The sequence below is a fragment of the Polypterus senegalus genome, chromosome 17 (genome assembly GCF_016835505.1).
Source record: "Polypterus senegalus isolate Bchr_013 chromosome 17, ASM1683550v1, whole genome shotgun sequence".
In the NCBI taxonomy this organism is placed as follows: Eukaryota; Metazoa; Chordata; class Cladistia; order Polypteriformes; family Polypteridae; genus Polypterus; species Polypterus senegalus.
The window spans coordinates 11929700-11953988 of record NC_053170.1 but is presented as its reverse complement, the minus strand read 5'-3'; the positions used below and the strand labels follow the sequence as shown (position 1 = coordinate 11953988).

Genomic DNA, 24289 nt, shown 5'->3' with positions numbered 1-24289 from the left:
ATAAAGGAAATGGGTACCTGAACAATGTAAAGTAAGTCTAAAATACCTACACAATAACTATAATCGTAATAAATGAACAATAAAACAGCGGAGAAGCCGTGGATTAAATAAAAAGGCTGTAGTTATCAGCAGGGAGATGTGAATCCTGTGGCGAAGCAAGGAAGGTAATGTAGAGACTGGAGCGACAGACAGCCTTATATATGCAAGCAGCCAACAACGTGGGAGGCGTTGGGATGGGGGACCCAACGCCGCCTCACACGGTGACCGAGCTGCAGGCTCTGGACGATATATGTGCGCAAGTAGGATTCAGTTAGAGTTGGGAACCCGTGTACCAAATTTCTTGAAGATGGGCCCATAAGTAACAAAGACTGTTGAAAAGTTCAATATGGCAGCCGACAGTGGCATCATACCACCGAAATAAGTATGTACATTGGTTTCGGTTAGCGCAGGGAAGCCACCTACCAAATTTCGTGAAAATGGGGCCATAAATAAGAAAGTTCAACATGGCGGACGTTGTCGACCGTTATGACTGCTACTCGTAGAATTTCAAAATGAAACCTGCTTAACTTTTGTAAGTAAGCTATAAGGAATGAGCCTGCCAAATTTCAGCCTTCTACCTACACGGGAAGTTGGAGAATTAGTGATGAGTCAGTCAGTCAGTCACACAGATATGTGTGTGTGTCTATACTAATAAAAGGCAAAGCCCTCACTGACTCACTCACTGACTGACTGACTGACTCATCACTAATTCTCCAACTTCCCGTGTAGGTAGAAGGCTGAAATATGGCAGGCTCATTCCTTACAGCTTACTTACAAATGTTGGGCAGGTTTCATTTCGAAATTCTACACGTAATGGTCATAACTGGAACCTATTTTTTCCATATACTGTAATGGACGTTAGCTCGACGACTGAGGGGGGCGGAGCTGCGTGTGACCTCATCACGCCTCCCACGTAATCACGTGAACTGACTGTGACCGCAGTACGTAGAAAAGAAGGAACAGCTCCCAAACAGCGCTGAAGAAAAACGCTGAATACTTTATTCGCGAGATACAAGTTTAATGAGAAGACACGAGGTATAAACGAGACTTTGGATCACTTTGTAACGGAGTTCAAACTGCTGTAGCGAGAAACTTTTAAGTGCCGGGTCTTAGCTAACATTAAATAAAGCCGTGGACATTGCAACATCACACAAGAGAGCAGCTCACGTGAACTGACTGAACGCAGTACGAGTGATCACTTCCATGCATCAAACCTGTTCAAAAAACGCATTACACAATTGACAAGGTGATGGCTTTATATGTCGTTCGTTTATAAAACAGCGGAGAAGCTGTGCTAAGTCTGTTTCACAAAAAACCAGCGGAGCGTCTTATATGAGCAGGCAGGCAGTCAGCTTAAGAAGGGAATCAATAAATATCTATAATCATAATAAACCAACAAAAAAATAACGTACAAGCCGCGGATTAAATAAAGGAAATGGGTACCTGAACAGTAAAGTAAGTCTCGAATAGCTACACAATAACTATAAGAATCGTAATAAACGAACAATAAAACAGTACAGAACCGCGAAGCAAGGAGAAACGATGGCCTTATATGGCGTTCGTTTATAAAGCAGCGGAGAAGCTGTTTGAAGGCAGCTACACAAAAAAACAGCAGAGTGCCACACTCTGAAAGTATTCCTGGCATCACCGTTATACCCTCTGATCTCCCATTTCAATTGAAATGCCTCAGATTTCCAGTAAGGCTCTGCTTCGCAATGACAATTAATAAGGCTCAGGGACACACCCTACAAAAGGTTGCCATTGATTTGAGGCAACATTGCTTTCCTCCTGGACAAAACTATATGTTGCATTCTCAAAAATAATCTCAGCGCACAACTTGGTCATATTACAACCGGACTGCTGAACTGACAACGTGGTATACAAAGAGATCCTTAACAGATAGTTATTGGTATATTTTCCCTCAGTTTAAAAAGGTTTTCTTTTCTTCTTAATAAAAATTTAAAAGCAGTTCTTCGTCGCTGTGAAGCACGGGTATTTTTCTAGATAAATTGAACAATTTATTATAAAAATTATGTTGAATAAATCAGACATAATTCCAAAAATTGAATTTTCTGGTCTAAAACGTCACAATTCATCAAAATCTCGATATTGAAATTTTGGAGGATTCCAATACTTTCCCTATACTTTCGCATAGGAGGAAGTCAGGGAGGCCTATAACATTGAGATTAATCAAAATCGCAATCAAATTTGTGCAGGATTCCAATACTTTCCCAATACTTCATATATGAGAAAGTAACAATAACTGGGAAAATATACCAATAATTATTTGTTAACGATCTCTTTGTATACCGGGTTGTCAGTTCGGCCCTCCGGTTGTAATATGACCAAGCTGTGCGCTGAGCTTACTCTTGAGCATGCAACGTACAGTTGGCCGTGTGAAAAGCAATCCTGTCTCAAATCAATGCCAACCTTTTTTAGGGTCTGTCCCTGAGACTTATTAATTGGTATTGCGAAGCAGAGCCTTACTGGAAATTGAAGGCGTTTGAATTGAAATGAGAGATTAGATGGTATAATGGGGATGTGAGGAACAAAAACTCTCTCACCTGAGCCACTGCCAGTAAAAATAGTTGCCTCAATTAGGTTGTTTTGCATACAGACACGTGACCTGAAGTCTTGTGCCGTTACAAAGTTTCAGTGGCTGTAAGTTTCTCAGTAACATTATTGGTGCCCCAACCTTCAAAATGAGATTATGCTCAGGAGTGCCTGGAGGATTCAGAGTGTTGAGAAACTCTACCGGATAGTGTACTGCGTCTTCCACTTCTACAACTTAATCAACAGACTGATATGTTTTCGGTTACACTTGAAAGCGACAACCGAACAATTCAGCGGCACCCATCAACTCACATGCAGAACCATAGGTGAAGGGCTTAAGCATTTCAGTCTTCTAGTGCTCCCATGTAGTCTAATTATCTCCTGTACCGTCATCAGTCCACACCTTGAACCTGTCCCAGTCATTCAATACAGAAGACACAATGTTCCTCCGGATATCAAGAGTGAGCCTGATATGGCCGTGCAAAATGTAACACAGAGAATGGAAAAGGTTGGTGCCATCTCCAGGCATGGAAACCACTCGGTAAGTGACAGTTCTTTGATCGATGGTGATCACCTCGATAGACATGTTAATGGGGGTACGGTTGGAACATTAAAGGAAATGGGTACCCTGAACAGTAAACTAAGTCTAAAATACCTACACAATAACTATAATCGTAATAAACGAACAATAAAACAGCAGAGAAGCTGTGGATTAAATAAAAAGGCTACTTCCGTGGCGAACCAAGGAAAGGAATGAAGAGACCAGAGCAACGGACGGCCTTATATGGGCAATAACTATAATCGTAATAAACTAACAAAAAAACAGTGGAGAAGCTGTGGATTAAATAAAAAGGCTGCTTCCGTGGCGAACCAAGGAAAGGAAAGAAGACACCGCAGCGAAGGACGGCCTTATATGGGCAGGCAGTCAATTACGTGGGATGTGTGGGGATGGAGGATGCAATATAGGCAGGCAGGCAACCAAAGAAGGGAATCAAGAGACCGGAGCGATGGACGGCCTTATATGGGCGTGCTGATGGAGGATGCAACTCCGCCTCACACGACGACCGAGCTGCAGGCTATGGACGTATATATGTACGTAAGTAGGATTCAGTTATGACCGTTACGCATAGAATTTCAAAATGAAACCTGCTTAACGTTTGTAAGTAAGCTGTAAGGAATGAGCCTGCCAAATTTCAGCTTTCTACCTACACAGGAAGTTGGAGAATTAGTGATGAGTGAGTGAGTTAGTCAGTCAGTGAGGGCTTTGCCTCCTATTAGTATAGATTTGATGTTGATGGTTCTTTAATGTAAATAATATAAAAATATAACCATTGTCTTGCGGTTTACTCCTCAAATATCCATCCCCGCATCTGAGCATACAAGAAAGTCCAGGGGAGACCACTGGAGATTTTTTAAAAGTGTTATTACCAACACAAGGAAGCAACTCCAGTTAATCTTTTTATTTTTTGTTATTCTTACATGAGGATGTTTGCTGCTGTTTTGCGTGGTCACGTTTTGAAAAGACATGCAAGGAACAGGCCTGTCCTTCTTTTCTCTTCAAACAACACCTCTGACTATAAATGACAAACCAGGTTATATCACTTGTAGATATTCTCAGACGAGACTGCATTGAGAAGGGGGATGAGACAGACCAGTCATGTGGAGAACTTTGAGAATTGTCTGCAACTCAACATCAACAAAACAAAGAGCTGCTGATTGGCTTTCACAGCACCAACAAGCCTCCATGTCCAGTCACCATTCAGAGAGTGGATGGGGAGGCAGTGCACTCCAAGTACTTGTGGGTCCCCATCAGTGACAGGTTGTCCTCTCAGAACCCAGAGGAACTGTAAAAGAAAGGGCAGAGCAGCATCTTCCATCTTAGGAGGCTGCAATCTTTTAATGTGAGTAGTGACATCCTTTACATCATCTACAGCTCGGTGATGGCCAGTGTGGTGTGCTGAGCCGGTCACATCACTTCAAGGGAGGCGCACCTACTCAACAAACCATTGAAAGGGACAGTCTCAGTCATCAGACACACTTTGGACACCCTGGGGGACGTAGCAAAAGTGAGAATTAAAACAAAACTCGCTGTGACACAGCAACACTGAGGACTTTCAGCCAATCAATTATTAACAGGCCAGGAAATGTGACAGCGGGCTCCTTTATACCAACATAGTCACAACTTTTCTTTTTAATTTTGTTGCTATATATTTATTCTGGTCCGTGTTCAATCTAAAGAGCATTTATTTATATATATTTTTATATTTATATAAAATTATATCATTTATAAATATATTATTTTTATATATATATAAAAATATATATAAAAATAAAATATATTTATAAATTATAGAATTTTATATAAATATAAAATTTATATTATATATATATATATATATATATATATATATATATATATATATATATATATATACACACTAGCAAAATACCCACGCTTCAGCTGAGAAGTAGTGTGTTAAAGAAGTAATGAAAAAGAAAAGGAAACATTTTAATAATAATGTAACATGATTGACAATGTAATTGTTTTGTCATTGTTGTGAGTGATGAGTGTTGCTATCATACATATACATATACACATATACATATACACACACACATACATCCACATATATATACATATCTACATATACATACACACACAAATACATACATACATACATATATATATATATATACACACATACAGACATATATATAAACATATATATACATACATACCTACATATATACATACATACATACCTACATATATATATACACACACATATATACAGTCTTTGGGGTGCGAGCAACTGTTGCTGGGGGTGCCAGAATCCATGAAGGAAGAAAAATGAAAAACATTATTTGTACAAAATCTTCTTTATCCATTCCTAAATAATTAAATGGGCAGGCTATTTCGTATCAGTGCAATATGTTGCTTGTTAAAACGGATGACTCCTGCTCTTACGTGCAAGTCTGCGTGGATATTATGAACTATTGTTTCTGTTCAAGTTCTATTTAAATTTTAAATAGAAGGAATTTTTATTTAGTCGACAGAATATTATTCCGGAATAAATCAACTCAAACCTTAAATAACTTATAATATTTTGCTCTCCATAAAAATATATCCTGTCTAAATTATACAAGTTAGAAATAAAGTAAACGTTAAAAGAACAAACATTCAAATTTCTTTACTCTTATGTAATTTTATATAAAAAATAAATTTTAAATATCCCAAAAGATTTTGCTCTCCATAAAAATATATCCTGTCAAAATTATACAAATTCAAATATGAAAACCTGGAAATATAAATCAAATGTGTTCTTTTCAGCAATAACAAATCAAATCATTCAGTTGTCTTTGCTCTTATGTCATTTTATCAGAGCTGGACGCCTGGCATCTTTTTTTGGCAACAGGTTGTTTCTGTTTGGTGTGAGGTTCTGTGTTGTGGAGATTCTCAGGATGGACTGCAGGTGCTCATCAGTGAGGCGACTCCTGTGTGCTGTTTTGTTAGTCTTCATGACTGAGAAGAGCTTCTCACACAGATATGTGCTACCAAACATGCACAAGGTTCGAGCCGCATGTAGACGGAGCTGGAGCATTTCTGCGGGAATGGAGTGAATAAACTGTGCGGGCCGTGCAGTATCGTACTTTGCCTTCAGTGTGCCATTACACTGCAGCTCAATCACCTCCATCTGAATCTGCACAGGTGCAGTTTCCACATCGACGGCAAATGGGTTGCGAAACAACTCAAAATTCTTTTTTTGTTCTTCAAAGTCACCAAAGCGCCGTGCGAACTCAGTGCGCAGTGCGCTCAGTTTATCAGCAAAGTGCGTATTTGGGAACACCGTTGTGCCGACTTGGTTCAACATTACTTGGCAACAGGGAAAGTGGGGCAAGTTGCACTGGTGCATTTGTGTCTCCCATAAAAGTAGCTTCACTTGAAATCACTTTGTGATTTTGCACGGTAAAAACGTCTGCTGAAGTGTCAGATTCTTCTTTAACTCTTCTGCTTTCTGTATCTTGTGCATTGCATTCAGGTCTTTCAGGTTATCTTGATGTTTTGTCTCATAGTGCCGTCTTAGATTAAATTCTGTAATTACAGCCACATTAGCTCCACAAATGAGACACACGGGTTTACCGGCAATGTCAGTAAACATATACTCAGCCTCCCATCGGTTTTTAAAGGCTCTATGTTCAGAATCACCTTTTCTCTTGGCATCGTGTGGGCTAGCTTCGCAATAACTTGCAGCATCATAAGCTAGACTTGATTAACGCGTAAGTGTTGGCAAGGCAGCTGAAGCGCTGCATTATGGGATCTGTAGTTTATTGTGTTACCAGCCTTCATATCCCGGGCCATTAATAACAATAATATATAAAATGATCTCGGGCGGATATAATTACACGCCGGGCGGATGTGGCCCGTGGGCCTTGAGTTTGACACATATGGACTAAATAGAACTTGAAAAGATATATTTTTCAATGTGATCGCAATTCAGATCGAGTTGAGCACTACAGTACATCGAGCCAGCGTGCTATTGTGGTTTTGCCTGCATGCCTCAATAAGTTACCTCCCTCGCTCTTACTTTTTACCGTTCATCTAATGAATACACTGAGTATGGCTTTACCAAAACAATCATTGATCGCGAATAAAGTATCCATTATTCATAAAGCTTCAATTGGTGATCTGTCTTTCTGCGTTAACCGCATATTTTTCATAGTCTCAAACCAAGGGGATGCAGGTAAAATGAATAAAAATGCGTGCGTATATACTCAGTGCATCCCCTCTCGGGAATTGAACCTCGGACGTTGGCGCTAGAGGCGAAGCCTCTACTATTGCGCCACGGGTGTGGTTTGTCTATTTGAGCGTAGCAGTGTAATTCGTTTTTTGTTCAGCACTCTTTGGAACTGTTGCTTTTTTGTCTGCGCTCGTCAGTTCACGTGAGCCGCTGAATATGGTTTTATATGTCACTCGCTTTCTAATTGTTTCGCTGCCTTCTTAATTATATAATGCATGTTTTCTTAGCACTTTTGGAGCTCTTCCTGGTTTTCTACGTACTGTGTAATTACGTGGGAGGCGTGATGATGTCACACGAAACTCCGCCCCAGGCTTTCGAGCTCAACTCCATTACAGTAAATGGAGAAAAATAGCTTCTAGTTATGACCATTATGCATAGAATTTCGAAATGAAACCTGCCCAACGTTTGTAAGTAAGCTGTAAGGAATGAGCCTGCCAAATTTCAGCCTTCTACCTACACGGCAAGTTGGGGAATTAGTGATGAGTCAGTCAATCAGTCAGTGAGGGTTTGCCTTTTATTAGTATAGATAGAGATTATATATAGAGAGAGAGAGAGAGATAGATAGTGATCCCTCGCTATATCAAGGCCGACTTTCAGCGCTTCACTACATCGCGGATTTTAAATGTTAACATATCTAAATATATATCACAGATTTTTCGCTGGTTCGCGGATTTCTGCGGACAATGGGTCTTTTAATTTATGGTACATGCTTCCTCAGTTTCTTTGCCCAGTTGATTTCATACAAGGGACGCTATTGGCGGATGGCTTAGAAGCTACCCAATCGGAGCATGTATTACATATTAACTAAAACTCCTCAATGATATACGATGTGCTTCCCGCGCAGTGTTTGCTTGTTTGCTTTTCTATGTCTCTCTCACTGTCTCAGCCTGACAGAGAGGGTGTGAGCAGAGGGGCTGTTTGCACAGAGGCTGTTTGCCTAGAGGATACGGACGTTCCTCTAAAAAATGCTGCTTTATCGCGATGCTTCGGCATACTTAAAAGCACAAAAGCACGTATTGATTTTTTGATTGTTTGCTTTTCTTAGCGAGCGCTCGCTCTTTCTCTATGAAATTCTATGCTCCTGACGCGTGCAGTCCTTTGAAGAGAAAGATATATTTGCATTCTTTTAAGTGTGAGAAAGAACTGCCATCTCTGTCTTGTAATGGAGCACAGTTTAAACGTTTGACTAAAGGGTGTTATTTCATGTCTAGAGGGCTCTAATAATGTTAACAGTGTGGGAGAGTTTATAAGGGCTTAAAATATATAAAAATAAACATATGGTTTCTACTTAGCAGATTTTCATCTATCGTGAGGGGTTCTGGAGCATAACCCCATACGATCGAGGATTACTATATATATATATATATATATATATATATATATATATATATATATATATATATATATATATATATATATATATATATATATATAAATATATATATATATATATATATATTTTATATTTTATATATATATATATATATATATATGTGTATATATACACATACACACACACACATTTATCTATCTACTAGTTGAAATACCCGGCGTTGCCCAGGAGGAAAAAAATTTTTTTTTTTTTTAAATTGTTTGAGAAAAATATAAATAAAAAAACAACTTGACAGAGAGAGATTAAGATTTTACATGAAGAATTGTTGACGACCAAAAAAAAACCCTCAATTACCGTATATACTTGCGGATAAATTCTCCCGCAGATAAGTTGGGACTTGATTTTACTGTATAAATTCTGGTGTTTTATAATGTTGGTCATATAAGTGGAATGCAGAAAAAACACAGCCATCTTTTCCTATGTGGGTGCGGCGATGCGTTGTATCAGCATGTGCTCCTAACCCCTCTCTCTATTGTGCATACATGACCACACGGGAATACCCAAACTACTCCGAAGCGACGTTTGCACCGATTTGTGTTTTTTGTATCTCACCCCCTCATACACCTTTATCGTAAGAGCATCCCTTATCTACGATGGAGCATTCGAGCAGAAGAAAATATGAAGCTTTTTTTTTTTATTGAAAGTCGCTGAAGTAGTGAAAGAAATTGGTAACTGCACTGCTGCAACAAAATTTGATGTGTCTGAGAAACTGATGAGAGATTGGAGGAGGCAAATGATTTAAGTAAAAAAAATAAAAAATAATTAAGGGTCTCATTTTTGAATAGGTGTATAAGTTGGGGTCTGATTTTATGATCGATTTTTCAGGTTTCAAGACCTGACTTATACGGGAGTATATGCAGTAAGCAGCTGGGTTGGAACAAAAATCTGCAGCCACTGCGGCCCACCAGGACTTATTTTGCTCACCCCTGTATTAGACACACATAAATGAAAGACCGGTCTGTGTGTGTGTGTGTGTGTGTGTGTGTGTGGAGCAGTCCGCTCTGCTTATGCTCAACCACAGTCACTAAATGTCGCTTTCACGCACCTCCATTCTCACTGTGTGCAGCAAACGCCGCGGCGCAATGGCAACATTGCGCTAATGATAAAGATAAAGAGACACACTGTCAAAACAATCTTCGATTCAAATATCCATGTGGAGAGAGCATAACATGCTCATGTCTGCATGGGTACTCCTCCAGTTGACTTCCGACATCCATCAAACAATGACAGGTCCTTAGGCCTCATTTATAAAGCTTGCTTATGAATGAACATTCCGGTTGATTTTGCGACTTCTCTCATTGCGCGAAGTATCTCTTCGCTTGCGGTACTGATTTATTTGCGTGAATCTGAGAGAGACGCAGCGGGCAGAGGGACGGGACACTCCTCACTCTCGCGCCAGCCTTGGAGTGTACCTTTCATCCGCTTAGCAAGCAAAGGAGAGAACCACTTAACAGATTTAGATCGTGCTATTTTCTAGAATTTGCATGAACATTCCAGTTAATTTTGCCACTTCTCTCATTGCACTAAGAATCATAGTTCTCTTGCAGGAGCGATATATGCTTGTAATTCTACTTCAGCACACCATAGAAACATCTGACAAAAAGATCTAAAACCATTGAAGCAGCAAAACCAAAACGTGTGTCATTCTCCAAACCTATGGCCCCGACTGTACACTGAGGGTGCACACTCACTTCACTAAATCCAAAAACTTGAGAGACCAATAGGACAGAAAAATACAGAAACCCAGCCACTACAAACCAAAAATTGAAAAACCGCATTGGATATGCCAGAGGTGAGCCCCAAAGACATTCATCTGGCCGGAGTGCTGACTACACACCCACCTGCTATTTTTATACCGGGACATGTTTGACACAAACTGTTGCTACCATTTATAGAATGCCAGAGGTGTCCGAGAGCTGCAGTCAGATGCTGTTGCTTCCGATGGCTGGCACTGATATTTGTCTTTCAGGGAAGAGACACTCGAGTCACTTACGTCAATGACACAGCTGAAATTTGACAAAACTGACTGTGCTTGGGGTCGCTGGACAAAGCTCACAGTGCTTTAGGTTTTATTTTTGTTCAAAAAAAAAAATAAATAAATCCCCAAACCTGGTCCTAACATTTGTAAAATTTAGTCCACCCAGCATCAACAAAATGGATGATTTAATGCTTCTGATGGTAAGTGGAAGGAGACACGGAGGCACAAAGCCCGCTGTTGTGAACCTTTCTGCTGTTACCTGCCTAAAACAACATCCTCTTTTTGTAATTGTTTTGCTGAGCACCTAATCACCAAACCCCCCAATTTTGTATGCTTCTTCTATAATTCTTTTCAAATTCTTCTGGAGGCCTACATATCAGGATATAAATAAAAATGGTAATGAGGAACAAGGAGGATAGGATAGGCAGATTATACTCTTGTTTCAATGACATTTTGCAGGCTGTAATTTTGTCTGCTTTCTAAACTCAGTCACAGTGTAGTTCCGTAAAAGGTGCGGAGAACTACGCAGAAACACATTCATCTTTTAAAGGTGTCGCCCATTAACTGCATCAGGAGCCGAGGATGATGTGCATATTGTATTCTCCTGTGCTTTGTATAGCAAAGTGTACTGGCGGTCGATAAAATGTGAAGTATAAAACACCTTCTGGCACCTAATGATCAGCACATCCATCTTTTACTAGAGTCGCTCAGTTACAACATCAGGAAATGCAAACCACTAGCATCATGTCCAGGGTTTGTTCAGGCCTTGTGCCCTATGGTAGGTGGGATAGGCTCCAGCAGACCCGTACGGCCCTGTTCAGGACTGGGTGGGTTAGACAAATGACCAACGTCGTATTTTCTTGTGCTTTATACAACAGCTTCTGTTCTAAACGGTTGCACTGGCATACTTGTCAAGCGAGATGAGTCATTACGTCAGCAACCCACCGACTTGCAGGTCAGGTTGGGGTGGCATGCACTGGTACAGAATGTTGCCACACCCACCACACGACGAAACAATTCGGGATCCTAGTTGGTATCCCCTGAGGCAAACATGCGGTCCAATCCCACCCTCTGGAAATGACCCGCATTCAGGTATTACGTGGGCGTCCCTTTGGCCTGGTCCAGCCACTCGGGTCTTTACCTTCAGGTAATTGCTCCACATGGCTGTAGTGTCGTAACTAACGCTCCTTCACTATGCAGGTCATGTGCCTCATTCGGGACTCCGTACAAAACCGCTTGTCCGACTGACTGCCAACACCCAAAGATTTAAGAAAGTAACACCCGACAGGCAAGAGTGAAACGTTCCGCAGGCCGAATCAAGTGGCCGCCAACTAAACAACTCAGAAGGCAGGAAGGCGAGACTTCAGTTTCTCTCATTTACTCGCCAAGTTACAACAAATCACCTGGGCGAGAAAGTGGAAATGTAGAGGTGATTACAAACTCCATCCATCCATCCATCCATTTTCTAACCCGCTGAATCCCAATACAGGGTCACGGGGGTCTGCTGGAGCCAATCCCAGCCAACACAGGGCACAAGGCAGGAACCAATCCTGGGCAGGGTGCCAACCCACCGCAGGACACACACAAACACACCCACACACCAAGCACACACTAGGGCCAATTTAGAATCGCCAATCCACCTAACCTGCATGTCTTTGGATTGTGGGAGGAAACCGGAGCACCCGGAGGAAACCCACGCAGACACGGGAGAACATGCAAACTCCACGCAGGGAGGACCCGGGAAGCGAACCCAGGTCTCCTAACTGCAAGGCAGCAGCGCTACCACTGCGCCACCATGCCGCCCTATTACCAAATTTGATTAAACTTAAACTTATTGCATTTACTGCACAACTATTGCTATGTCCTGAGGTGGCTTGTGGCCTGGACATAAACACTGAGGGAAATGCTTAACTAAACAGCAGCTAAACGCAACGGGGCATGAATCGATGGACTTCCTGGTTGAAAATAATTACTGTACATTTTATTGATATAACGCCTTTCCCATGCACAAGATGCTTAGAAGCAAGCGTTCTAAACATCACAATTCCACCATAAGCTTTGGTGGGGCTGTTTCTTGGCTGATAAGTTCACCCAGTGCTTGAAGTGGGCAGGTGCCCTCACTTGGCAGAGTTTGAAGTCAGCTGGTTTACCAGTTTGCAGTACTAGCACTTCTATAGGGTGGTCCAGATCTAATTATGCAATTATCATTACGCTATAACTTATTAAGTTTATTACATAGAAAATCACCCGAAAAATCCCGGACCATCGAGAAGTGTGTGAACTGACGACATGAAGAATCGTCTTCGCGCCGAACTGGAATCTTTCCCGTATAAATCAGTCATCCAGACAATCTGGATCTGCATAAGTAGATCTGGACCACCCTGTACTCCCCCGATTCAGGTTTACGGTCCCTTCTACCTTTTGGTATTCCATATGGGCACTTCTCACAAGCCCTCAGCACTAGAATGCCACGTGTGTTAACTTGTAGGTACCTCCTGGGAGCTGTAGTGATGCCCCCCCAGGTCGCCTATCTTAAATATGTGGGGGGACCCCCAAATTCCTGGAATTAGTTAACAGAATGGGAGTATGGTGTAGTGATCGAGCATTATATGCCTACAGTCTTGTTAATCAGTGTGCCGAATGGCAACGTGCCGAGATAATCGACACCATATTTCGGGGACTTATTCTACAATGACACAGGTGATGTGGGTGATCGCTAAGCCACCATGGCTGACTTACCAGAGACAATTATGATCATATTGACGGACCTGTTCTTAAAGAGAGTGGTCCCTGTGGGCACACTGTTAATCCACGACATTACATTAAACTGCTGAGGCGTCTGAGGAAAAGCATCAGGAAAAAAACACATCCATAGAAGTGGCGCCCCACAACACTGCATCTGCACACACCGCATCAGTCAGGTGGAGTTTTTGACCAAAAGCAATGCGTTTATTTGCTTCACAACACCCTATTTGCCAGATCTTGCTTCCTGGAACTCCTTTTTGTTCTCAAATTTAAAATAATTCACTGTGCAGGGGAGAAGATTTGCTATTGTGGAAGAAATCCCAAAAAAAAACCCCACATCAGGCTCTAGACATGGTCACCAAAAATGAAGTACAGAGAACGTCTGCAGGAAGAGGACAAGTGTGCTGCATCTCAAGGGGAGCATTCTGAAGGCGACCAAAAGGGAATTTCTATAAGATTTAGAATAAAGTCTTTTTTTTTTTTTTTTAAAGCTATTCCTGTATTTTTAGATCCATTTGTATACACAAGAGAAAAATTAGCTGAAGAAGCCAAAACACCAAGAGTACAGTTTCATTGTTATTATTATTACTGCTACTTATTATTTGGCTGACCGCTTTACCCAAGATGACTTATAACATTTGAGATACGATTAATTACATTTCTTTGTCCCCCCACCCCCCCGATAGGTGCACAGGCAGGTGAAGTGACTCGCTCGGGGTCACACAGTGTCAGCAGCGAGATTTGAACCCACAACCTCCGCATCTGAAGTTCAAGTCAGTCAGTCATGATCCAACCCGCTATACAGGGCTGTGGAGTCGGTAGATAAATGCTCCGACTCCTCAGTTTCTAAATCTTCCGACTCCTCTGTATGTATATACTATGCTAATGTATTTTCTACATCCATTGAAGGAAAGGAAGGCAACATACATGTCATTTCACCACAGAACTACTGGCCAGTGTCACTCACCGGCCAGCTGATCAGCAGAACGAGCCTCTGCTGGAGACCGGTAGGGAGATCTGGGTTCTCGGCTCCTTCAGCCCCCATTACTAGCGCATAGCGAAGGGGAGCCGATGGAGCTGAGAACACACCAGATGATTTTTCAGGCGTTTGACGCGTGATGACTCGTTGAACGGCCGAAAAATCGGCAGTGCATCTGTAAATGTATGGGGGCTTTAGGCTAGGTTCACAGTTCCCTGTAACAGTGGAACAAAACACAATGGAAAGAGGTGCCGCACCTTACCTGTGCATTACATCCCATATAGTGACGCATACAGTCAATGAAAAGCATGCTTCATGGTTACTTGACATGTTCGTTTTGTGGTAACATTATGCACTGCATGCATTGGGCTTTATTCTTACAGCAGAGAAGTAGTTCATTATGACTGTGAATTGGGACATTTCAACTTACTTTTTTAATTCCCATTTAAATTTAGTAGGAGTCGGTGTCGGTTAACTTTTTGCCGACTCCAGGTACCCAAAATTGTCTCCGACTCCACAGCCCTGCCGCTATATCCTAACACAGGGACACGAGGGTCTGCTGGAGCCAATGCCAGCCAACAGCCAAGCCTGCGAAGACAGAATAGACAGCAAAATGTGTAAGATAAAGTGAACGGCGTTGTGCAAGTCCAAACCCACAGGAACGAGCTCAAAGTTCAGTTCATACCAATTAAAATGAATAAATTCACGGTCATCCATCATCCAACCCGCTATATCCTAACTACAGGGTCACAGGGGTCTGCTGGAGCCAATGCCAGCCAACACAGGGCATCAGGCAGGAACAAACCCCGGGCAGGGAGCCAGCCCACCACCGGACACACACACACAAAAAAACACCAAGTACACACTAGGGACAATTTAGGATCGTCAATGCGCCTAACCTGCATGTCTTTGGACTGTGGGAGGAAACCCATGCAGACACGGTGGGGGGAACATGCAAACTCCACGCAGGGAGTACCCAGGAAGCAAACCCAGGTCTCCTTACTGCGAGGCAGCAGCTGTACCACTGCGCCACCGTGCCGCCCCTGAAGTTCAAGTCCCAAAAGACTTATCGCCCTACACCACACCGCCTGCTCTATCCCACTTCAACCATTGGTCATACTGCACTATTTACTGCCACTTTATCAGACCGCAGAGGTCTGGGGGTCAAAACCCTGACTTGGTGGTGCAAACTACCTCCATCCATCTTTATAACCTGCTAATGCAGGGCAGGGCAGCGGGACAGCTGGAGCCAATCCCAGTAATCACAAGGAGCAAAGCAGAGGCAACACCGGGACAGGACGCCAGTCCATCACAGGATACACACACACACATATGGGGTGGGGGTACATCACACATATTTATAGACTTACACATCCCTGACTGTGTGCAACTCATTAATAATGGCACTGAATGTATAATAACTATGACGGTTTCATAATTCAAATCAACCACAAGTGGGTCTCAACCACCATGCCTGTTCCTTAATTTACCTAACCCTCTCCACTTCTTGAATGCAATAACTTATTATTTTACTATAACCTCAGTGTGAAGTATTCTTTTGCGGAAGACTCATCTAACAATGATGTGCTCCTGGCTTCTTTTGCTTCCAGTATTGGCGTTTTATTCTTTACTAGTGGACGCCCGTCGTAGGCGGTGTAAGAATAGGAATGGAAAATGGGGAGAAAGGAATTCAGAAATCAAGAAGAAATAAATACTTCTTAAAAGACGTAACTGTGAACAGGCGTTTTGCTGGAGACGACAGATAATGAGTCGAAAGATCTCATCTCGGAAAGAGCTTGAATTTCAGCTTCACCACCATAAACTAGATGTTGCCATGTATTGATAGTACTCGTGACTTGTTGTGATAACTCAACTTGCATTGGAAAGAATAACAGGAAGAACGTCTCCAAATCTGTCCCAATGTGATGCAATGAAATGTACTGTCCTATGTCATAGTGAGAGTGCATTGCCTTCGTCAACCGTTTGTGTCAAGAAATAACGTACTGATAGGGACAGGCAGTTGCTGGATCCCAGAATAGAGATGACGTTGTTACAAAAACCCGTTGACATTTTATAACAAAGGCTTAGTAAACAACCGTCGCAATATAACGAAAATAGCAAGGAGCGAAACCAATGGCAATGGTCAACAGAGTACCTTCCTGTAGCAGGCTACAGAAAAGACTCCCAGGTGCCCACATGGCCGAAGTGAAAGGTCAAGTTGTCAGGCTAGATATCGGGCGGTGACGTGACACCAATGGGGTCAGGAGAGAGGAGCGGGGAACATGGTAGTCCAAAGGAGGAATAGGACTCGAGAAAAGTGGCGTGGGGATGTATGGGAGGCCGCACACAGCGTGGGGAAGAGTTTGGAAGACAACGAATAGGAATCAAGAAATGCTGTGTGGGCGGGACCGGTTTTGAAGAGGAAGCAGGACGAACCAGAAGAGAAATATATATTAAGAGATTTTGTCTGTATACAGTATATTTTATTTATAATATATCTTAGCTAATAAGCAGGGCTGTGGTGTCGGAGTCAAGGAGTCAGAGACAGTTTTGGGTACCTGGAGTCGGGGTCGGAGTCAGCAAAAATGTACCAAATGCAGTAGGAGAGTCGGGTTCGCTTCCCGGGTCCTCCCTGCGTGGAGTCTGCATGTTCTCCCCGTGTCTGCGTGGGTTTGCATGGGTTTCCTCCGGGTGCTCCGGTTTCCTCCCACAGTCCAAAGACATGCAGGTTAGGTGCATTGGCGATTCTAAATTGTCCCTAGTGTCTGCTTGGTGTGTGGGTGGGTGTGTGTGCGCCCTGTGGTGGGCTGGCACCCTGCCCGGGGTTTGTTTACTTCCTTGTGCCCTGTGTTGGCTGGGATTGGCTCCAGCAGACCCCCTGTGACCCTGTAGTTAGGATATAGCAGGTTGGATAATGGATGGATACTGTCAACAATTACACACATGGAGGTGACACGGTGGCGGAGCGGTAGCGCTGCGGTCTTGCAGGGAGTCACGTCGCTGGTATTCCCTGCCTGGAGTTTGCATGTTTTCCTGCTGAGTTTCCTCACTGTGCTCTGGATTCCTTCCAAAGATATGCAGATTTGGTGACACTAAAATGACGCTAGTGTATGCGAGTGCTTGTATTCACCTTGCGATGAGCCAGTTGAAATTTTCTCTTGTGGGATTTCACTTTCACCAAACAACAAATCTTTTATTTCTCACAGATAGGCCATAGGCCTCTTCACTGGAAAGAAACACTACTATCCCCTGATGGCAACACGAATTAGACGATCTACAAGTCTCTGATTTAAAGTTTAAAGCTGGACAATATATTCCATCCCTTTTCGCTGTTCTGTTATTTCACCGAGTAATAATTTCCGTTTGTTTGCGCTAATGAGATCTTTACTATCAGTTTTTGAGACTTTCGAATTTTAGTACTTTCATTATCTCTAACCTGCTCTGCATGAGTATCGCACCAGCGTTTTTGAATTCTTTACGATGTTCTACTTTGTCATCTACTCTTTGTCTTTTATTTCCGGCCCCAGGCGTGGTTAAATCGCTTGGCACAAAGTCTAGTCTCGCTCTTTCTGAGAAAGTCGTGTCTCATCTCCTTCCAAAATTTTTTTTTATAATAGAGAGATTTGTTGTAATAAATTGCTAAAACTGCATTTAGCTACATTTATTGTGATAATGATGGCGGAATTAAAATATATATATATATATATATATATATATAATAAAATTAAATGTATTATCAAGAACATGACAGGGACGTGGTAGTTTATCGTTTCCTTTACATCTTTATGTTTACATGGCATGTTCAATATTTATACACTAGCAAAATACCCGCGCTTTGCAGCAGAGTAGTAGTGTGTTAAAGAAGTTATGAAAAAGAAAAGGAAACATTTTAAAAATAACGTAACATGATTGTCAATGTAATTGTTTTGTGACTGTTATGAGTGTTGCTTATAGTTGTTGATTATCATTATTTCTTTCAATCAGGTTCGTATTTGGAGGACGTGTTGTGTTCAAGTTACAGTCAACCGTTGTAAAGATAACAGGTTTCATTCATCGAAGTGTTCACTACCCAAATCGGTACTCGTGAATCTAAGATGTTTAACAGGCATTCCCGGTATTAAGTTGTGGATTTGCCTGTGAATATTTAGCGGCAGCGTGTCTACGAATGTAATTTAAACTTAAGCTTTACACCTTGCTTTCCTATTGATGTCTACAAAGGCTTGTTCAGCGTCAGAGGGTTGTTCCTTTACTGATTTACTGCATCAATAAACAGCTTGTCTTCCTCTTTATCTGAGACATCACACACTGCATGCATGGGTTTACCTTTCCCAGTCCTGCAAACTTTAGCGAAATGCTTCAATTTATAACATTTTTTACACTGTCTTACTTCAGCTGGACATTGACTTTTTCCACCGTGTGGTTTGTTTCCGCAGTAGGGGTGAACTTATGACTATGTGTGTATGCGTCAGTCGCTTCATATTCTATTGCTGCCGTCTCAACTGTGTAATGCGTTTTTTGTTCAGCGCTCTTTGGAGCTCTTGCTTTTTGCCTGCGTACTGCGTTCACAGTCAGTTCACGTGAGCCGCTCGGAGTACATGCATTGAAGGTTCTCAGCTGTGCTTGTGCTATCTCGTGCGATCTTGCAATGTCCACGGCTTTATTTAATGTTAGCTCAGACCCGGCACTTAAAAGTTTCTCTCGCACTTTCGCTGAGTTTGTGCCAAACACTAGTCTATCCCTGACCATCTCATCTTCGTTTGCATGAGCACAGTCCTTCACCAGCAATTTTAACTCCGTTACAAAGTGATCAAAAGTATCGTTTATACCCTGCGTCTTCTCATTAAACTTGTATCTCGGAAATATCGTATTCGTCGTAGGCATGACAAACGCCAGCGGTAGCGGGTCTATGAACTTAAATTTAAACTTAAGGTTTACACCGTGCTTTGTTTCTGCAGTAGCTGCACTTATGAATATGCTTGTATGCATCACTCGCTTCATATTCTTTTGCTGCCTTCTCAATTGTGTAATGCATTCTCTTGTTCAGCGTTCTTTGGCGCTCTTGCTTGTTCTCTGCGCACTGCGTTCACAGTCAGTTCACGCGAGCCGCTCAGAGTACATGCACTGAAGGTTCTCAGCTGTGCTTGTGCTATCTCGTGTGATCTTGCAATGTCCACGGCTTTATTTAATGTTAGCTCAGACCCGGCACTTAAAAGTTTCTCTCGCACTTTCACGGAGTTTGTGCCAAACACTAGTCTATCTCTGACCATGTCATCTTCATTTGCATGAGCACAGTCCTTCATGGGAAGGACTGGAGAATTAGTGACGTTGGAAAGTTCAATATGGCGGCTGAAAGTGGCGTCATACCACTGAAATAAGTACGTACATTGGTTTCGGTTAGCTCAGGGAAGCCACCTACCAAATTTCGTGAAGATGGGGCCGTAAATAAGAAAGTTCAACATGGCGGACGTTGTTGACCGTTATGACCGTTACGCGTAGAATTTCGAAATGAAACCTGCCCAACTTTTGTAAGTAAGCTGTAAGGAATGAGCCTGCCAAATTTCAGCCTTCTACCTACACGGGAAGTTGGAGAATTAGTGATGAGTGAATGAATCAGTGAAGGCTTTGCCTTTTATTAGTATAGATTATTGTGAAACTGATGATGTATACATTAAAATAAGATTATTAATCGTTATTGAAAAAATATGCGTTATATTGAATACAGTTAATATCATGTACACATTTATATTTCCATGATACAAAAAATTTGGGTAGTAGTTTAAATAAAATACTACTTCCAGTTGAGTAATTCTCAAATTTCATATCTGTTTGCTTTTTATCATTATAAATATCTATACCAAATTTGAATCATCAATCTGTACTTATAATCACAGTTTACTTGAAAATTCAAGAAAGTATTGTGGTTGTCCTAAAAGTTGATAGGACTCCTGATTTTCGATATAAAGCAGGTGTACAAAATCTCACGGACAGAGGTCCAAGCGTTTGAGTTATCGTGTTCACACACAGACAGACATTTCAAAAATGGTATTTTAGGACTCAGCTAGGTCTAAAACGTTAAGATTCATCAAAAATCTCAAGGTCTAATTTTTTTTTTTCGCGATTCCCATACCTTCTCCATACTATGTATATGAGAAAGTAATAAAATTATAATAAATACACACCTGAAAGCCTAGAGATTACGGCATTAGATTGTAAAAGCACAAGTTCGACATCCATTATTGACTCCCTCGGCTGCCAGGATTCACAACATTTATTATGCATAATGTTGTCTACTAAAATGAAGTTAACAACTGAAAGGTAAAACACAAACAGTCCATCTTGGCAAAGCTCCCTGATCAAAATGTTAATTCAACTCTGGTGTTAAAAGAAAAGTAACATTCACCGTTTTCAGATATCCGCATAGCAAAACCTGTAATATCTGTCATCTATTCTTCAACGTATTATATTTATTCTAATGCCCACCCACTCTTTGTCTATGTATCTCTGTACTGTATTCCTACAACCACTTAGGGGTCCATGTCAGTGACTTTTTTTTTGTTCTTTATTTCACCTTATACAATTTCTTGCATTAGGGATTTGTTCATTTTCGCATACCCTTTGGGTCAGAGTGAATGGTCAACCATTGTACAGTGCCACTGGAGCAATTGCAGGTTTAGGGTCTTGCTCAAGGGATCAGCAGAATAGGATATCTTTTGGCAGTAAGGGGGATTCAAACCGGCAGCCTTCATGACACCAGCGCGGATCCTGGTCTCAGAACACAGAGGACCTGTAGAAGAAAGTGCAGAGCAGGCTCTTCTTCCCTATTAGACTGCGTTCCTTTAATGGGGAGGTGATGTGCTTCAACTCTCCTACAACTCTGTGATGTGCTGGGCTGGTAACATCACTTCAAGAGATACCCACCAAATCAACAAACTAATTAGCAGGGCAGGCACAGTTACGGGACCTAAATCGGACCCCCTGGAGGTCGTAGCAAAGGAGAGAATTAAAACAAAACTTAGTGCCAAATATGAACAATGCTGCACATCCTTTACTTGACACATTAACACTGGGGACTTTCAGCTAAAGCAAATTATTAGCAGAAGTGTGTCAGGAAGCGTGACAGAGGGGTCCTTCACACTAACAGCAATATGTCTGTATGGTGCCTCACTGGAACTGAGACTGCAAAGACAGACATTTTCTCTCTTTTTAAATTTTTATGTCCTTTTTAGTCATTCTGGTGTGTTTAAACCATAGTCTATTTATATATATTTACCTATTTATTTATTTAACGAGCTTCTGTAAAAAGTCAAATATGCCCCTAGAGACAATGTTTTATTTATACACACACCTTTCTCTGCCCTATATGATAGACAGACAGCCACCTTGAGGGCATGTGCATCTTCTCGACAACTAAGGCCTGCTGATGAATGGCATCTGGTTATGCCACCTCTGCATGGCACCAAATCTCAGTTCAGACTCTTCATATGTAACTCCTAGTTTGATTAACGGGCTGCCCGCCTCCATCCAAAATTCTGACTCCGTTAAAGTGCATTTGAAGACATTCTTATTTAGTTAATTTCTGTCCCTGCGCTCGTTATAATCTAAGAGTCTAAACTCGTTTGTGTTTTGTTCTGAGCGCTTCACTTATGGTGATCAATTTTGTACCCTTGTCCTGTCACACTTGTCCCCACCAAACAGTTGAGACTGAGGAGTACTCGATTATGTGGACCTCTTCTGTAAAGTCGCGTTGCGTCAGCGAAGCAAGTACATTTGAGTCGCTCTACCGTAAAGAAAACGAAACCGAGACAACATTCCACTTGTCGAGGACATTAGCGCTAACGAAGGACAGTCGCACAGACCTCGCAGCCGCGCTCACTCACAGCCGTCACCTTCCCTTTCCTTGACATTACCTGAAATTCTCAGCTCGGTCACCAGGCTCATCTATAAGGTATCACCAACACAATCAGACGAGCGCTGCGCATTGTCAATGACACCAATTCTATCGGGTGCTTACAGGCCGTCCTCTGGTTATCTGGGCCACACCAAGGGCCCCCCCCCCCAAAAAGCTCCAGTCGGGTCTCCAATCCGTCCTGTCACCGCTCTACGCAGCACGTCCCCGAATCGTCCTAGCAGACCTCGACACATCTTGACGCACATAGGACCAACACAGTTTGGATGAGTCGCCCCGCACTCTCGGCTCCAAGGTAACAGGAATCCCGTTTTGTCAAATTGCCTTGGCACAAGTAGAGCACACCGCGCCACATATCCACCTTCATTTCAACTACTTCTAAGGTAACTCGGGCCACCACCGCTCTCTTCCCCACCAGAAAGCGCATCCACATTCCCGAAGCTTCTGTCGAGTTCAGCAAATCAGCAAACACCAGGGACTGATTCTCCTCACGAGGCCTCTCAGGGGGGGAAAAAAAAAAAAATACTCTCTCCGGTCGCCCCCTCGCCACACACCCCGGGATTCGGAAGCCTTTATAGCGATGTGTGCGCGTTCGCATCAGCCGAGTACCTTTCCATGTCCTCTCCAGTCATTCGGTCTGGTTCTTGAGGCATCGGTACATCACAACCGACAGCCGCCATTTTACCGGCGAGAGGGGCAGGCGCCAGCGGTGGAGGGCGAGACTTCCGGGAACCATAGATAGAGATGGGGCTAGGGGGCGGGCCGTGCGCGTGACGTCTACGCTGACACAATTTCCGCCTGGCGCTTGGCAGCGTTACAAACAATTTTGGTTTGTTTTTCATTGAGACTGTTCAGATGGGTGCGTGCACATTGGCGATATTGAACTTTGTACGAGACATTGTTCTGCTATTTTCCATGCTTTTTAATAACAGTCGAAGAAGTAATGAGGTGCGGCCAACTGCGATGAAACTGATTTTTAAAATGTGTTATTAAGCCATACCACGTGCACTTCAGAACAGGTAATCCAGCTAAGCATGTTTGGTCCCGGGCAGCGCTTGGATGGAAGACCACAAGGCTAGAAGTGGGCCAGGACGCACTGGGACAGCATACTGGCAATAAAAGCTGCATACCACAGTCTTCTGTTCATACCTTTAAGGGTGCCCTGCACCTTTTTCCGACCAAATGCACGAATTTGATCCTGATTAGAATTCCAAGGGGGACCCCGTAACCCCCTTTTCCGATTTAATGTGCGTATATCATCCTGATTGAAATTCTAAAGGTGCCCCACCCCATGCTCCGGTTTCATTTATGATCCCAATTCCTTCTGCTTGCAGACCATAAGAACATTTATTTCAATAGCACATTTTTATACAAAGAATGGAGATCAAAGTGCTTTACAAGATGTCAAAGAGGATGTAGTAAGAGAAGAAAAAAAATAAGATTAGCTAAGAATAATAATGAATAAACAGCAAAGAAAAAAATCTCTCTATTATAAAAAAAAATCTTGAGATGAGACTATTGCCAAGAGATTATTTCAAGTCCCACCCTACTCTCCACTATTTCCAGTTAACAGCCCAGGCTCACCGTCCTCTCACCTCTCATTCGTGTGAATGCTTTTGTCAGACAGTTCCTGCGCTTTCAGCTCTTATAAATGTTTACGTTTTCCTCACTTTAACTTCCCAATAAAAGAAGACTTATTATGTCCAAATCTTCATGAAGAATTTCACCCCGAAGGGTTATCAACAGAAGAAATGAGTACATGGGCAATCCTAGCACCAAGAAATGATGAAGTCAAATGAATGAACACGAAAATTGTCGATTGGTTACACGGCAAATTGGTTAAATGTGTATCAATAGACTATGCTTAAACAGTTGGTGGTGGTGGTGCGGAAGATGA

General features: G+C 42.2%; 1 protein-coding gene across 1 annotated transcript in view; it reads right to left on the bottom strand.

The window, feature by feature from the left end:
• dnajc7 (DnaJ (Hsp40) homolog, subfamily C, member 7) overlaps positions 1-23114 on the bottom strand; it is a 60167-nt gene extending 37053 nt beyond the window's left edge. Inside the window, exon 1 of the mRNA XM_039740530.1 lies at positions 23002-23114. Within this exon, the coding sequence (XP_039596464.1) occupies positions 23002-23072 (71 nt within the window). The 5' untranslated portion in view covers positions 23073-23114. The remainder of the gene's footprint in view (positions 1-23001) is intronic.
• Between the last annotated feature and the right edge of the window lie 1175 nt (positions 23115-24289).